The sequence below is a fragment of the Centruroides vittatus genome, unplaced genomic scaffold (assembly GCF_030686945.1).
Source record: "Centruroides vittatus isolate TY-2023 unplaced genomic scaffold, ASM3068694v2 contig_1079, whole genome shotgun sequence".
Taxonomy (NCBI): domain Eukaryota; kingdom Metazoa; phylum Arthropoda; class Arachnida; order Scorpiones; family Buthidae; genus Centruroides; species Centruroides vittatus.
Genome location: NW_027120694.1, coordinates 717281 through 734428, shown reverse-complemented (window position 1 = coordinate 734428; position 17148 = coordinate 717281). Strand labels below are relative to the sequence as shown.

At 27.1% G+C, this 17148-nt stretch overlaps 2 protein-coding genes across 3 annotated transcripts in view; one reads left to right on the top strand and one right to left on the bottom strand.

The window, feature by feature from the left end:
* Nucleotides 1–5874, top strand: part of LOC136974623 (protein CASC3-like) — an 82223-nt gene extending 76349 nt beyond the window's left edge. For both annotated transcript variants that reach the window (XM_067269553.1, XM_067269558.1), the window contains exons 9-11: nucleotides 2971–3164; nucleotides 3238–3369; nucleotides 3443–5874. In XM_067269553.1, coding sequence (XP_067125654.1) covers nucleotides 2971–3164; nucleotides 3238–3369; nucleotides 3443–3583 — 467 coding nt within the window. In that variant the 3' untranslated portion in view covers nucleotides 3584–5874. The remainder of the gene's footprint in view (nucleotides 1–2970; nucleotides 3165–3237; nucleotides 3370–3442) is intronic.
* Nucleotides 4872–17148, bottom strand: part of RhoGEF64C (Rho guanine nucleotide exchange factor at 64C) — a 31964-nt gene continuing 19687 nt past the window's right edge. The window contains exons 11-14 of the mRNA XM_067269537.1: nucleotides 7124–7237; nucleotides 6052–6333; nucleotides 5863–5964; nucleotides 4872–5769 (exon numbers count right to left, since the gene is read on the bottom strand). Of these exons, the coding sequence (XP_067125638.1) occupies nucleotides 5641–5769; nucleotides 5863–5964; nucleotides 6052–6333; nucleotides 7124–7237 (627 nt within the window). The 3' untranslated portion in view covers nucleotides 4872–5640. The remainder of the gene's footprint in view (nucleotides 5770–5862; nucleotides 5965–6051; nucleotides 6334–7123; nucleotides 7238–17148) is intronic.

Genomic DNA, 17148 nt, shown 5'->3' with positions numbered 1-17148 from the left:
CGGCCTCAAATAGAACAACAAACAAAATAATATTAAAATTTTTTTATTTTTCAATGTAGTCTCCTTTGTTAGCAATGCACTTATTCCAGCAATGTTCTAGCTTTTTTATGCCATCACAATAGGTCGATTTGTCAAGGTGTGTAAAGTACTCATTCACTTCAGAGATGACTTCGTCATTTGAGTGGAATCTCTTTCCAGCCAAGAAAGTTTTTGGTTTGGAAAAAGGTGGAAGTCACTGGAGGCTAAATCAGGGGAGTATGGTGGATGTGGAACTAATTGGAAGCGAAGTTCGTTTTTCTTTTGTTCAGTGATTCTGCGGAATGTGCAGGTGCATTATTGTGGTGGAACAGAACCTTTTTCTTCTTCAAATGTGGCCTCTTTTCTTCCATTTCTTTCTTCAGTTTTTCCAAAAGTTCACAGTAATAGACAGCATTGATGGTCTTTCCTCTTTCTAGGTAGTTAATAAAGATGATGCCTTTAGCATCAGCGGGGAAAGTGGTGGCCTCGGTTATGCTAAAGGCATAACCGAGGCCACCACTTTCCCCTCTGATGGAACTGACTCCTTTGGTGGTGGCGAACTGTAGTGTTTCCATTATTTCGACTGTTCTTCTGTTTCAGGAGTGTAGTAGTGGATCCACGTTTTGTCAGTAGTCACAAACCGACGCAAGAAATCCTGTGGGTTTTTCTGGTAGAAGTCCAAACACTCCTTTAACATCAAAGTGCGAAAACGTTTTTGCTCGGCGGTCAGCAGATGTGGCACCCATTTTGCTGAGACCTTCGTCATACCCAAATTTTCGGTTAGGATGTGGTGCACTCGGTTGACAGAGATGCCTGTTGTCTCAGCTATCTCACGCGTTTTCAAACGGCGATCTGCTAACACCAAATCGTGGACTTTGTCGATATTTTCTTCAGTGACAGCAGTTGACGGCCATCCGCTGCGAGGGTCATCTTCCACTCTCTCTCTGCCAGATTTAAAAAGGGCTGTTCATTTTTTCACAGTGGTGTACGAAGAAGCAGACTCATCCATGTCAGCTTTGATTTGAGATGGGGTCAAGTCTTTTTCCGTCAGGTATTTTATGACCGCACGAGTCTCTGTCTTCTCCATTTTTGACTAAGCATGTGCACACTGACTATCTGCTAAGCTGTCGTGGCAAAACTTTACGACAAATCAAGCAGAAATTGGTATCGTATCTTTAGCAAAGATAGCTGAATTATTTCTGCCAAAAATTAAATTGATCGCCGCGCTGCATATAGGCAAGGCCGTGAACTTCCCAAACAGCCCTCGTTATTAAGAGTATGATGTTTTAGCTTAGAACATTAAAGTTTTAAAAATAATAATTATAGATCAGTTTGATGTTCTTATAGTTTTCTAAAACACACTATAAACAACCTTTAAAGTCTAGTAACAAAAATATTTTTAATTAAAAAACTTTTGACAAATGTTTTCGACCTTGTCCAAGGTCTGTCTCAGGTCTTTAAATTAACGAAATTCCAAATTGGAATGTGCAGAACAAATTTTTAAAAATTGAAACAAAAACATAATGCTATATAACAACAAAAATTAAATGGTGATAAATATAAAATTTAACACATATATGAAAATTTCAGATACAAAAAAGGATCAACTGAATTTGCCAGAATAAATAATGGTAAGTAGCAGCCTTCCGTGCACTAACAAGACAGACCTGTACACACCGTAATAATTGGGAAGACACTTTAAATTAATAGAGCTAAAACATCTTGAAGACACAGCTATAAAACATGGGTATAGAAAAGACCTAATACGTAATTTATCCCATGCCTACTCCAACCAACAAGCCATGCACATCTCCAACACCCAAGGAATTTCCAACAGAAGTCAAGCATGCAACTTAACTCCACGAACATGGTGATAGAGTATAATCAGAATTGACAAACCATATATAAAGAAATTGATGACAATGCAGGCACCAAGCTTGCATACAAGAGGGCCTGCTGGATATAAAGTTATTGCACAACAGGAAGGACAAGACCAATGAATTTTAGAGCTTCAGGGATGTACATTGTTCCTATAAGGGACAACAGATTCCAAAGGAATTTATTGTATGTACATTAGTTCCACTAAACACTCAATACATAAAAGGGTGCAAGAACATTATTTCGAACAAAAGGCATACTACAGCCCTGTCCACTTATGCCACTGAACCTGACGTGTGAGCCGATCTCCAAAATGCCTTGTTAATAAGGCAATTATTTTAAACAGATTATATTAGGACCTTAGAAACCTTCTATATGTCTGACTAGCAAATGTATTAACTTTAAGGACAAAAACTATCTTGTATGCAGAGCAGTACTTTTACGAAAAACCAGGGAAGGTTGACATAAATTAATTTTTATTAATCAGTATTAAGTTATATCTAAAATTTTTATATATGTGTTAAATTTTATATTTACCACTTTAATTTTTGTTGTTATATAGTTATATATTTTTGTTCCAACTTTTAAAACTAATATTTTGAAAAATTTGTTCTGCACATTCCAATTTCGAATTTCGTTAATTTAAAGACCTGAGGCAGACCTTGGTCAAGGTTGAAAATGTTTATCAAAAGTTTTTTATTAAAAAAACTTTTGTTACTGACTTTAAAGGTTGTTTACAGTGTGTTTGTGATTCATTCCAGTATTAAGAAGGTAATTTTATAGTTTTCTGTTTACAGAATACGGAAGAAATTTTTTATCCAGAGAAAATGGAATTATTGTTTTTATAAAACAGTCATACAAAAAATAATTAAGTAAAGTTTAGGAAATAATTTTAGTTAAATCTGAAACATTACCCAAAACTAATCTGATTAAGTTTCTCGTGGCATGGATTAGAACAGATGAATGCAGTTTTAAAAATTCCGTTTGTAATTGTATTATATAATAATTGTAAAAAGTGATTGTTCTTATAAAATAAAAAAATAATAATCTTAATAATTGTTAAATCTGTTGTAGCTATGAGACCTCCCGTTCCGAGTCCTCCTCGCATGTTTCCACCAGTTACTTTAGCACCAGCACCACAGCCCACTATACCTACACCGTATATAGCACCCAGTAATGGTATTGTAAATTATGGTCCTCCTCCGGCTGGATATCCACAGTACACGTTTCCTCAGTTTGCTACTGCACCTCCACCTCCATCTCCAGTTGTAAGTAATAAAATAAATGATTTTTTTTATTAACTACTTAGCATTTTAAACTGTGATTTAATATTTTATTCAGACAACACCACCAGAAGTTTACAGAGGTGGGATAATGTATTATAGCATGCATACCCAACAGCATGCCACTCGTACACCACCACAGAAAAGACCAACTGCAGCAATACCAATAGTTCCACCTCCAGAGAGAGAAGTAAGTAGTTGTAATTTGATTTAGTTTAGTAGTATATATAGGTATTAAAAAAATAACTATCAAATCCTTGCAGCAGACATCATTAGAAAAAATTGAAGTTAACAGCCCTAATTCGGAAGAATTAAAAGAAATGGTTGAAAATTCTACAGAAATCGAAACACTGTCAGAAGAAACATCACAGTTATCGAAGCCCACAGTAGAGGTGGAAAGTTAAATATTCATGTGTATATGTATGTATGTATGTGTGTGTATGTGTGTATGCATGTGGAACTATATCAAATTGCAAAAAGTTGATGTAGTGTAAATTTTGATTACTTCAATCTTTTCAAATAAATTATCCACTGCCTTCTGTTTTACATATTTCTTTTGTAGCAAGAAAGAAATAGTGGATTGTTCGATTTTAATGCGGTAAATAATGACAATTTGATTGAACTTATTGCATTTTGTATTCGTTTCCGAATTGTGTACGAAGCTGGAGTAAGCTGTTTCTGAATGCAGTCTTCCAGCTTATATTCAAGAATATTTTTTAATTTTTCTCTAATCTGTGAGCTATGACAACATGTAAAATAATTAAAACATGTTACTTCTGTAAAATATTCCTTAATATTAATAGAAATGTGTGTAAGTAAACTCATGAATGAAACAATAAAAAACTATGTATTATATATATAAAAAAAAAATACTTTTTAAAGACAAGAAATAATGACATAAATTATGGGTTTCCTCCCATTTGTTTATTGTTTGAAATTAAATTCGTTGTTTATCTGGTAAGACATTTTATACTTCATCTTGAAAAATTGCAATTGTATGTTATGTCATAATAGTGTCTGTCAAGAAAATAATGTTACTTTTAAAAAAAGGTTTTTATTTTATTTTTCTTTATATTGCAGCTATGTATTTCAAGCTGGGCTCTTATATTTGTATTATAATTTATTAAAATGGTTTATTTATTTTTTAATTATCAACAACGTTACGAAATTGGACGAAGTTTTAGTTGTACTTTTCGTGACCGAGAAGCAAAAAAAAAAATATTGTAAATTTTGGTTGAGAAAACATGATTATATTATCCATGTTGTACAGTATGGCAGAAATGAGTGATGGTTTAGTTTTATTATTATAAATTTGAAAAAAAAAGTATAGCAGTAATTTTTCTTGACGTCACTACTTCCTTGAATTGCAAGTTTTTCTGAAAAAAAAAAAATCATTGTAAAACTTAACGAGATTCGTGGTAAAAAATTGCCATTTTTGAAAACTTAGTTGAGAATCACAATGTATATTATATAAATGACCCTTCTAACATTGTAAATTTTAATTTTTACGTTAATCACAAGCATTTGTTGTGAAAATAATCATCATCTTCATAAAATTGTTTAAATTGAAATTATAATTATAATTATTATTATTATATAATTAACTAATTAATTAATTTAGAAAAGCTGTTTTTAGAATTTTACATAAAAAAAAACTTTTTAATATTGTGTATAAGAGTTTTTGCATTAGAGTTGTGGCATTTAGTATGAACTTTTATACTCTTGTGCATCGTATATTATATTACAGGATAAAGGGAGAAATATTTGATATAAATACATTGCTTTTTTAGTTGCAATGTGAATCCGGTATGAATGTCAGTGTGTTTATAAATGTTAATTTATTCTCTTTTGCTATAAAATATGATTTAGTAATCCAAAGAATTTAGTGTAAAAGCTGTTAAAAAAGAAGAAAAAAAAAATGTATGTTTTAGTTTAACATATTTATTGACTGTTAAACTGCAGTTATTCTTGTTGTATGTAATATTAATAAGATGATTATGCGAATTGTATGTATTAACAAAAATCTTTGTTGCTATTTGTGCAGTCAATATACAGTTATAAAATGAATACCATATACTTAATTTTTTTTTTTTTTTGATTATATTCTAATTTCACTGCAAAATTATCTTATTATATTTATAATTACAACTTTGTGACATAAATAACATTTTATTCTAAAGAATTCTTTATATATAAAAATACAAAAATTTTTTTCAAATGCAGTAAATTTCTTGAACTAGACTAGATACTAAAATATCTGCAGTCATTTAGCAGATTGGCATTGTTTACATTCAATAAAATACTTACAAAGTTAAGTTTACATGTTACTGTACAAATCCAATTTATAAATATCTACAAATTATAGCTTTCCAGCAGCTATAATGCCATATAATGCCATCGATTTTTTTTATTTTGTTAATAGTACTTTATCTCATTTTTTAAGGAACAAACAAGAGTGTATTTATGAACGTGTCATTCCATTAATCATAATGTTAGCTAAAGCATTTCGGCGTCTTCTCCAAGTTCCCAGATCCTTTGCGTGATACCTCAGTTGTTTTAACCATTCTCTTGTATCTGAAGTTGTTTCTGCCTGTTTGGTAAAACAAGAAAAAATTGTAGAGTTTATAACAAAAAAAAAAAATTTGTGAGTTTTTCATTTAAATAAATTGAAAATGAAACAAACCTTAAAATTAAAGGATTCTTTTGTACAATATTCTTGAACTTCAAAATGATCACCATTCTGAATACCATTAGTAATGACACAGTTACTTAAATGAAGTGGCTCCTGTCGGGTAAGTAAGAGAAAGAAAGTTTTAATATTTATCGTAATTTGTAATTTACTAAAAATTGTTTACGAGAAACTAATACATACTCTAATAGGAACAAATCTTCCATTTTTTTCCTTCATCAGCAACAGAGTTGCATCTCTTATACCGGTATTCTTTGGGAAAAGAACTGCGCCCTCTGAAGCCAGTTCGGGCCTGTAATTCGAATTTGGTTTTCCCAGAGTGGCTAACAATGCGTGGACCAAAGTATATTTCAGTTTTCTGTTCTTCTTCATCCAGGGGTAATCAGAAACTTGGGCATACATTAATTTTCCAGCCATAACAAACCTCACTTCTTCTCTATTCCATCTTAACACTTCGAGAGCCAACTACATATTTAGAAAGAGAGCATTAACCTCAATTGCAAGATATAAAAACAATAACATAATTCAGCAGTTATGAATCAAACAGTAAACCTATTCTTCTGTTTAGAAGTTAACACCTGTAAAACTTAACACTTCCTTATTTGATGGAGGGGAAAAAAGAACTGATAAAAATTTTAGATCAAAGCAATTCCTCTATGTAGCATTTTTTATTTATACTCATTTAAAGCCTGTTTTTTTAAATAAAAATTAGTCATTAATTTCCTGCTTTTTTAAAATAAAAATAGAACTACAATTTTCTTCTAGATTATTGCAAAATGTTAAGAAACCTTGAGTTTGACAGGGAGTTTTTGAAAGCTTGTATGACATTGATGAAGAAATTAGAAAATTATAACAGGATTTTTATCGAAAATTTGCAATTATTTTTAAATGAGTTTTTCCCAATCACTCACTACATAAATTAGCAATGTAAAATATAGAGATTCAATAAGATATTGCTAAGAAGCAAGAAATTACATATTGAGATTCAGTTTAGTCCTAAATTTATCTAAAATAGTTTAATTTTATTCATATTTACAGTAGAGTTTATTCAAATGAAACTAATATTTTTATTACAGATTTAAATCTTAAAAATAATTTCATCCAATCAGCACATTTTTCGCGTCACCGTTGGACCAATAAAAATGAATTTAATTTTTTAAAAAAAAGTTTAAATTATACTTGAACGAGAGATCTAAAATTAATTTTCTTTCCTTAAAGTATATTTTTATTATAAATATTAATAAATTTAAAATACCTTTCTCAGTTTAAAATTTCCGATATCGATGCCATTTGTAATCCTCCTATGTGCAGCAACCGATATATTAGAAAATCGACGCCAGATTTTCGTACATCCAGTTCCTTTCGTTTGCTGTAAATAATAATAATAATGAATTAATTCATAAGTTGTGGAAAACGAAAATAATTAATATTAATAAATATAAAATATAATTTTTGCTTAAAATGTGGGGAAGAATATAAGTAGCAGACGATACTTTTCCTCCTAAAAGTGAGGGGAAAAAATATCATATACTTAAATTTATCCCCACATTTTAAGGGAAATGTAAGTACATACGATAATTTTCCCCCTAAAAATGAGGGGAAAAAATATCGTCTGCTGCTACTGAAAATCGGAATTTGCTCGGTCGACGACGAAACGATTTTTCCTCACGAAATAAAGATAAAAGTCGCTTCTTAATAGTAATTCTGATGTATATTATTATAATTTTATAAAAGAATTTTCAGTATAATTATATTCACTGAAGAATTTCAGTAAAATTTAAGTGTTATAATGACTTACCCGCGTTAACATTCTTCCTGCAGTGTCGTTATCTGTTTGTTGCGAATGGGAATTCGAAAATGAAATGTGCTTAACGCGATTATTCATCAACATTTATATATAAGAAAAGTATTGAGAAGGACATGTTCCACGTCTGATAATGGCGTCAGTTAACCGGATCAGTGAAGGTTGAGAGGTAAGAATGACGTTTCTTTAATAAATGTAGGTCAAGCCTTGGTTATACTTTAAGAAATCTCTATAAACAACGGATTTCTTACATTGATTGTTAATTGAACGCTTTCTGCAACTCTGGTTTTGAATACGGTTAATGAAAAATATATGCAAATTACCTTTGCATTTACAAAAGCACAGTTATATATTCTCAAAGATGAATGAATACATTTCCTTTTGAAATTATTTTGTTATCGTCATTTTTAAAAGGAGTATTTATTCTAGAATATCTTACGAAAAACCTATGAAAAGAAAAATTCAATTCTACTCCGGTTGTTACAAGGTGCTCGAAAGTATTATTTTGATTAAAAAGTCCTATTGAATGTGGAATTTCGATAAAAGAAACAAAATACTCTGCAGAAACTAGCAATTATTAATCATCTATCAGACTGTCTCATAGAGAAGAAGCAAGACCTCTCAAAATATGACAAGTTTTGTCATCCATTTAATTCCAGAAACAGAATTACATACACAGAATCAAATTATGAAAAAGTCTTCGAGCTGTGATATTGATTCTATGAAAATAGTATCTTAACATCCTTTCCCTATCAAGCTTAAACAACTGTCTTAAGTATCATATGGTTGAATATATGAAGATATTTAAATTCTGCATTAAATGGTATATTGTTTTAAGCGTGGTAAAATTATTATTGCAAATAGAAATTGTGCAAAAATTCATCTTCGTTAGGGAAATAGAAATGATAAATTTTTACCAATGCTTATGGAAAAGAAAGTATCAACTTACATTAATAAATATGTAATTTTTCAGTTCGGGAATCCATTTTTTATGCTGTCGTGAATAAATTAAAACCAAATTTCCAAATAGCACAATATTGTCAATAATCATAAATTATATTTTGCAACTTTACAGTTTAATTTGTGATGATGGATGAACGCAGAGTAAAATCTTTCAGACAAGATTTTAAATTTATCTTTACTTTAAAATTTGTAATGTATTTTAAGTTAAAACTTAAAATTTTACGGTAAAATGTTTAATCATTTTTACATTTCATTTATTGCAGTTTTGTCTTCGTTTACTGCCCGATTTAGGTTTTCTTTCCTCCCAATTCAGCTGACCAATAACGGTCTATTGACGATTTTCTTTTCTCGCGAAATACTTCAATTTTTAAAAATATACGTAATAAAAAATTTGTCCTTCCGCAGGGATATCTACGTATTTTAGACCTGCTACAAAAACTTTTAAATAAGAATTTTCATTAAGGAAAATGTATTGTTTTTTTTATAAAACAATTAGACCATTTTATGGGAGAATATTTATATTATTCTACTTAGGTAAGTAAACAGGGAAAACAAACAAAAAATATGCCATTTTTGTTAAAACAAAAATGAGTTTTTAATGCAAAAAACTACATTTGTTGTCGTTACTTAAAATTAGTAGCAAGCAAGGACACTATCCAGTAGCCGCTTATATGTATATATATCAAGTTATTGAACTTTTACTCTTAATCATATTTTATAATGGACAGCTTAATTGAGATGGCTTGATTAGATTGTTACCAGGGTTTTTTTTTAATGAGATAATGTAGACTAAATGTTTTCAGTTAACATCAGTACTCTATGTAACTTTTTATAGACAATTTTTTTTTACCTTAAGAAAATCGACTATTAAATTTGAAACAAAATAAATAATATGCATTACAATGCATATTAATATAAATAAACAGATATGAAGAAGTTGTTTTTGATTGACATATTTACTATTTATGACAATTCAAATGGAAATAAATCAATGATGTACTGTACAGTATAGTACGAACAATATGCATGCAAGCGGAGAATCAAGTATAATAAATTTCTATTTAACTATACAATTATATTAAACTTATATATAAAGTTTTATCCCTCAAGAAGTAGATTAAACGGGTAAAGGAAAGAAATAAGAGCAATATATATTATATATATAATTATATATTGAATTAGATGCGTACGAAAGAAACCGTGTGCGAATTTAGTCTGCAGGTCATCAGAAGAGTGTTTTTTTACATTAAATTGATTAACTTTTCGGATGGGCGTACCAAAATATTTATATACACACACGCGCGCGCGCGCACACACACAAAAAAAAAAAATTGGCTTAGACCTACGATTTATTCCGCTTTTTCAACACTAGGCTTAAATTTAATAAAACAAATTTAAAAACATACTGTTCTTATACCTCAGATAAAACTTACAACAGGAACAACTATGAGACTTATCTTACAGTAACGAAATATTGCAATTGTTAATTTTTATGAATATTTTTACAATAAAAAAATTAATTAAAATGTGGAAAATTATTTTCAGTTTTAAATTTGCAATCTGGTTACATTTCGTAATAGTATAGGTTTTTTACATCATAAAGTTAAACCTTCCATCCTGCCCTCCCTTCCCCTCCTGTATATTTTTAAGTATTTGCATACAAAATTAATTTTCATTTATATTAGTAAATGCTATACGCATTTAATCTTTTCTAGTGACTTTTTGTAATATTACAACATATAATTTAAATTTTATGAAGTTTACATAACCTTAAAATCATGATCTAAATAAAAATGTGCTAACATTAAAATGCTAATTCTCTCTCTCTCTTTTTTTTTTACCATGTAACGCGTTTATATAAACAACTTCATAACGACGATGACAAACTGCAAATTTTTGCTTAAAACATACGAATTAATAATTATTAAACAATATCACAATGACTATATGCATAATAATCTGAACAAAAACATAAACAAATAGCCTCCAAAAAAATCACACGGGAGAATTACATTGCGATGATAATAATAGACCACGAGAGAGAATCATCCTTAACAAATTAACTTTCTGTTGTATTGTTTTCCGATAACAATAAAAAGGTCAGATAAGCATCCTCATGCGGATGACCTCGGCGACATTGTACTTGAGAAAATGCACTTTAATGGGTCTACGTCAACTCCGACATTTTAAGGTCAACGACTTCATAATCCTTGACAGAAAATAATGATGTGATATTTTAGCGACAGAAAACGTTTGCATGCAAAACTTGATGACGTATATATCTGTCAGAACATTGACATAATTCACGTAAAAAAAAAAACAACGAAAACGTGTCTTAGGTGACAGAGATGGAGTTACTAATAACTATAAATAGAAAGAAAATATAATTGGACATACATTTGACTAAAAAAAAGGGAGTGAAAAGACACCTTGTGTCCCTTTAAATTGGAACGTTAATCAATATTGATAATAATTATATTTTAATATTTAAATATGTATGACGTTAAGATTGAATATCCGAACGAACAAGTCACGTCTATATACTGTTGTTGTTTAGTAATTGATAACCTCGAAATGGGGAAGGAACTTTACGGAAATTTTCTTTTACTTTATGAATATTCTAAACGCGTTGGAAAAGTTTAAAATAGATTAGGAAAAGATTTACTATTAATAATCGTAAATATTTAATTACCAGAACTTGATTAATTGATTAGATAAAGTTTAACGATGGAAATAAAGTTCGGAAAAAGTAACGACTTATAAGTAATTAGATGCCAACGATAAAAATTCGATCACGTTCTCGTGTATATTCGCATTATTTCAAATAGAATTATGGTCACGATTATACGCATTAAATCACAAGAATGTTGAAAATGAAATTAGTAAAATTTAATTTCGCGTTCTTTGAATGTTTAGGAAATTTATAAATGGCAGTTAAATAAATTAAAATTTCATTCCAAGCATGCTTTTTTTTACATTGTAACGAATAATTTTTTTGCTTTTGTTTATGAGAATAACGGAATATTTTCGAAATCAGTTATATTTACTTGTAAATTCTATTACATCAAAATTATTCTTGCCAGTTATATAACATAGTTAATACATAATTATCTCTTAATACATCAGAAATAATTATGGATCTTATTTTATTCATGGCTAAATTTGAAGTTAATTCATTTAAACTTATCTTTAATTATTACTTACCATGAATAAATATAAAGAATAATTTTTAATTCAAGATTGGAAACTGACAAAATTAAATGAAAGAACATTCTGTAATTAATTAAATTGTTTCTGATAATCTAAAACAATTTTTAATTAAACAAAATTATAATAATACTAACTTTGAAAGGTCAATAATAATTTTCTTCTAATTAATTAGTGTATGAATTTATCATCATCATTTTTATTTAATCTTCCATATAAGATATGTTATTTTAAATCAAGACATGCAAAGAAAATTAAAAATATATACTAATAGTTTTCCTTTCTTAGAGTTCAGTCAAAACACGGATGATTTTTTTTCTTTTTATTAGAAAAATCAAATTTTTTAAAAAATAAAAATTAGAAGAATAAATATTTTAGTAGTAAAGAAATCTGAAATTAATTCAGTTTGTGTTAATATAAAAAACAGAATCAAATTGCTAGCAAAAAAAAATTATTTAGTAAATAAACTTTGCATTTTAATTAATTTAAAAAATTGAATTTTCAATAAACAATTTAAATATCATTGTATCTTATGGAAACTCAAAATCTCAAGTATCAGTTCTCAACAGTTCTGAGTAAGAATGAAAATTTAATTTAAAAAAAAAATAACTTTTATTATACATAAGATGCATAATATATATGTACCGATGTAATTTTCAATAAGTGATTGCAAAAGATAGTTGACTCAAAACAAAATAAAAAGTAATTTCAGAACACTATTGCAAACAGGTTAATATAAAGTCATACAAATATCTGATATTGTTAATTATAAAATATAAATATTATTTTAGTTTATATAATTATATGTGTAATTTAAACAAATAAAATTTTGAAGAAAGCTATATTTTAGATATGGCATTAGATTTTCCAAATCAACTATAAATTAAAAATTATAATTGAAAATAAGACCACAGATTTTATATACAACACTACAAGAAATGCTCTCCATACCTGACACAACAATTTTTACATTAAATTAGCTGAGTAGTCTCCACTAATTTGTTACAATTTAACATTGTAAGTCTATCATCTAGCAGCCATATTTTATAACTTCTATTGAAAAATCATAAAATTTATTAAAAGTTTCTGATTTATTAGGGATATCTATCTTTCTTTTCACTCTCCCTCAAAAAATTTAAATATTTTTGCAATATTTATTATTAATAAACATATATAAGTATACATGTTATATCAATTCATATATATGTTATTTTATTCAATATTTACTAACTGTCAAGTTCAAGTTAAAACATTTCATCTGAACTGTTTTGTCATCATAATAATTTTTTGATGTAAATTTTTTCTTATGCTCATAGTTTAGAACACTTTTTTGTTTGATAAAAACAATGAAATATTGAATTTAAAATAAAAAGATTACATTTTATTTTATAAAAAAGCAAAAATATTCAATAATTCATATCAAAATATGAAATAAATGTATTTTTCAGGTTTTGAATTATATGTATTACTTATATTTTTCAAAATTATCATTTGAAATATCATCATACAAGTTTTTCAGTTATAATAAATGTTAGAATTCTATTAACATACAATCAAATGTAAATTCCAAATTATTTTCACTGGACCAGTAGAACAACTGTGCTTAACCAAGTAAATTACCACATGATTATCAAAGCATGACATTATTAACTGAGGAAAGTCAGGTTTGGTCATGGATGCACTAACAAAATAGGAGTGAAGAATGTATGTACTACTAGCCTTAAACTGTTCAGTGGCCTGAGGAAGGTCTCTGAAATTCTTTGTTTGTAACAATTGAAACAATAAATTAAAATTAAATAAGAGGACATTGTAGTAGTTAAATCTGACAGAACAAAAATAAAATTAATAAGCAATAATTTTTGTAAATCATAAGAATTGTATTGAATTAATGTCAGAATATATAAAAGTAAATTACTTAAAAATTTAGCTATTTTTGGGCCAAGCTCAAGCCAGAATTTTAATTATCTGGTACATAAAATTTAAGCCATTAATATAAATACAGCATAAAATTTAAAATATTTTAATATGTATATGTAGAATATTTATTAGTTGTTGAAAAATAAATAATTATTCGATACAATAATTAAAATTCACAAATCATTTCTTTATGTAAAATAATTGATTCTGTGGATATTTTGCTAACTGAAAATGAACAGTACAGCAGTTATTTATGAAAAACTATTATTAATTCGCAACTAATCATAATATTTAATAGATTTTATTGTGGAAAATTTTATCCTAAAAAAATATGGATAAATTGATTCTCTTTCCAATTTTAAAGATTAATAATTTATACAGCTAATTAAAATATGTAATTGAGATTCTATTTTCTTATGAAACAATTAAAATTTTTAATATAAAAATATGCAAGCTGGATTACTAAGGCAGTAAAGGCATCAGCCTACTGCTCTGAGAACCTGGAATTGAATCTGGGCAGAGAACTCAAGGAATTTTTATGGGTGGTCTGTCCCAAATATGCTAGGCCCTGTTCCTCATCACCTAGCCACCCTATTATGAGCCTAGCTAAACCCATAATGGGCTAGAGAAAAGGCCTTCTTAGTATCCACAGGGTAGAAAGAGAGAAAAATGAAAAATAATATATTTGTATATTAATAAATTGCTTTTTATAAAAATAAAGAAAGAATTGGATAAGAATTTGTATAATTAATAGAAAGAACTATTTATTTTTAATGCTGGCATAAACATCAATTGTTAAAAAAAGGTATATTAACAATCAGGTATATTTTTTATAATTGTTAACTTTTAAGTATATTCACTTTTTAATAAATTCTTAAAAATTAACAGAAAAGTAAATAAACATTAAAAACTCATCATTCCAAATTAGAAAATGAATTTTCCTGAAAATTATTTGTTTAGGAACATAAAATGTAGATTTATTAATTATTTTAATGGTCATGTAATTCATATTTTTTTGAAATTGTTTATAAATAATATATGATTAAGTACATTACCAATTTAAAAAAGTTTTAAATTAAATGCATTATTACTGGAATACCTCAGAAAAAATAGAAAATTTAATTTTTTTTAATGATTCTTTGAAATTTTTTTGGATTTCTTCACCACTAAAATCATTTGATACTCTCTTTGATATATTTTTCATCTCAGATATTTAATGTCAATAATAATTTGATAAATATTTAAAATTTATTATCATCATATTGTATAATTTTAATGCAAAAAAAAAATTATGTAATTCTATTTTATAAATACTTGAAAAATAAAGGTAAAGATATATAAAAGTATTATTATGACACAATGTATTAGATACTCTCAAATTGTATTTTTTCATAAGCATTTTTCTTCCAGAACAGGTCATTAATTCAAATAGTGATTTGCAAATTAGAACATATAATTGCTTTCTTATTAAACTAATAATGATACAAAATAAAAATTTCTCTCATCCAATCCTATAATAAAAAAATAATTGCATTAACCTTTCTACAGTAGGTTAGTCAGATATGGAGCTACCACGATGTAGTGGAGAATAAACGTGAAAAATTTTTTAAGAATTTTCCCACGCGTTTTTCTCGTTTCTGTTTCAAAAATAATTTTTTTAAACAGTTATGTCTAGCAAAGAAAAATCTTTTTTTATTGTCATATAATTTCTTTTTTATGTGAATTTTTTTTTACGGTAATTTTTGGCCAGTTTTTGGCAATATCCACAAATTTCTTTGTGGATATAGACATCGTTCACCACTGTCACGTGATCGCCCTTGACAGATATATACATTGATCACTGGTTAAAATATTGCAAAAAAAATCATTTTTACATTAAGAATTTAAATTTTGATATGATAAAAAATTTAATAATTTGCTAGTTTTTCCATATCTGCAATGTAACAGATTGACTTAATCTACTTTTTACTCACTTTATTATAATGTATTATCTTCAATCAAGTACAATAATATTTACATTAACTGGCTTCTTTAAATTTACATTTCCATATTTGAATTTCTTTTGGAATGAATTTTGAACAGATTTAAAAGATATATGTATTTTTGCAAAATTTAAACAGTATTTATGTGAAAGTAAATAAATATACCAAGTGAAGAATAAAAAAGGCAATAATTATTACTTAGGCATAAAATATAAAAAGGCAACCTTACTTACATGAGATTATATTTGTAATATACTTATCTATGATAAATTTATTAACAACACTGAAATATTATATAGTGTGTATTATTTAAAAATTTATAAATATATCTATATGTATATAATTATGCATGTATACTACACACACACACATACATATAAATACTCACAAATATATGATATTCTAATAATTTTGTATTTCTATTGTAAGAAATTTTAATTGATGCATAAAATTTAATGTAATACATAGGGATAAAAGTTCTATAAGAAATATATAAAAATTAAAAATATAAAATCTTTTAATTACATTTAAAGCAATGGTTAATATTTTGCTCATTTGCACAAAATTTGCTTATTTTTTAAATAAAGAATTAGATCTTTTCAAGTTTTTTATATTTATTTAACATATCAGATTAAACTAATAATTTCAAATTTTTAACAATTCAATTGTTTTTTCTTCAATTGTTCAATTGAAGAAAATTCAATTCTTTTTACTCTTCCTGCTTAGTTTAATTCTATTTGGCTGTCATCTTTATAGTTCTATAGATAATTATTAATTTGTACTACACATAATATTAATAATACACACATTCAGTTCTAATACACCAAATGTAATAAATTTAAATATAACTATAGTTGTATAAATAATTTTTGGGATCTACAATTACAGTGTGATGTCTATAATCAATCTAGCAATAAATAACTAATAGTTATATATGTCTATCTAAATTCTTATAGTGCTTAAAGAACTCTTAAGTACAGTAAACAGTTAAATCTTTTAGATTTATATGCATAACATTTATGTATGCTACTGTTATACATAAATATTAAGACATTAAGTAGCATATGTTAACATACATGTTATGTTTATAAAAGTAGCACACATTTGAAACTCACTTCATTATTTTTGCAGATCTTATAAACTTATATGTCAAATAACAAAGTATTTACTAAATTAAATATTTAACAAATAATACCACGATTGCTTGTAATGACAAGTTTGGATTGTTATTACTGAATTTACTAGTTTTGCAAAATTATCATATTACAAATAATTGTTTGAATGTAATTAAATGAAACAATTATTTGTAATATGATAATTTTGCAAAGCTCTTTAATCACATTTGGTTTATTTTTATCATGTCTGAATACTTACTTCAAGATTGTTGTCATTTAATAACTATTATTT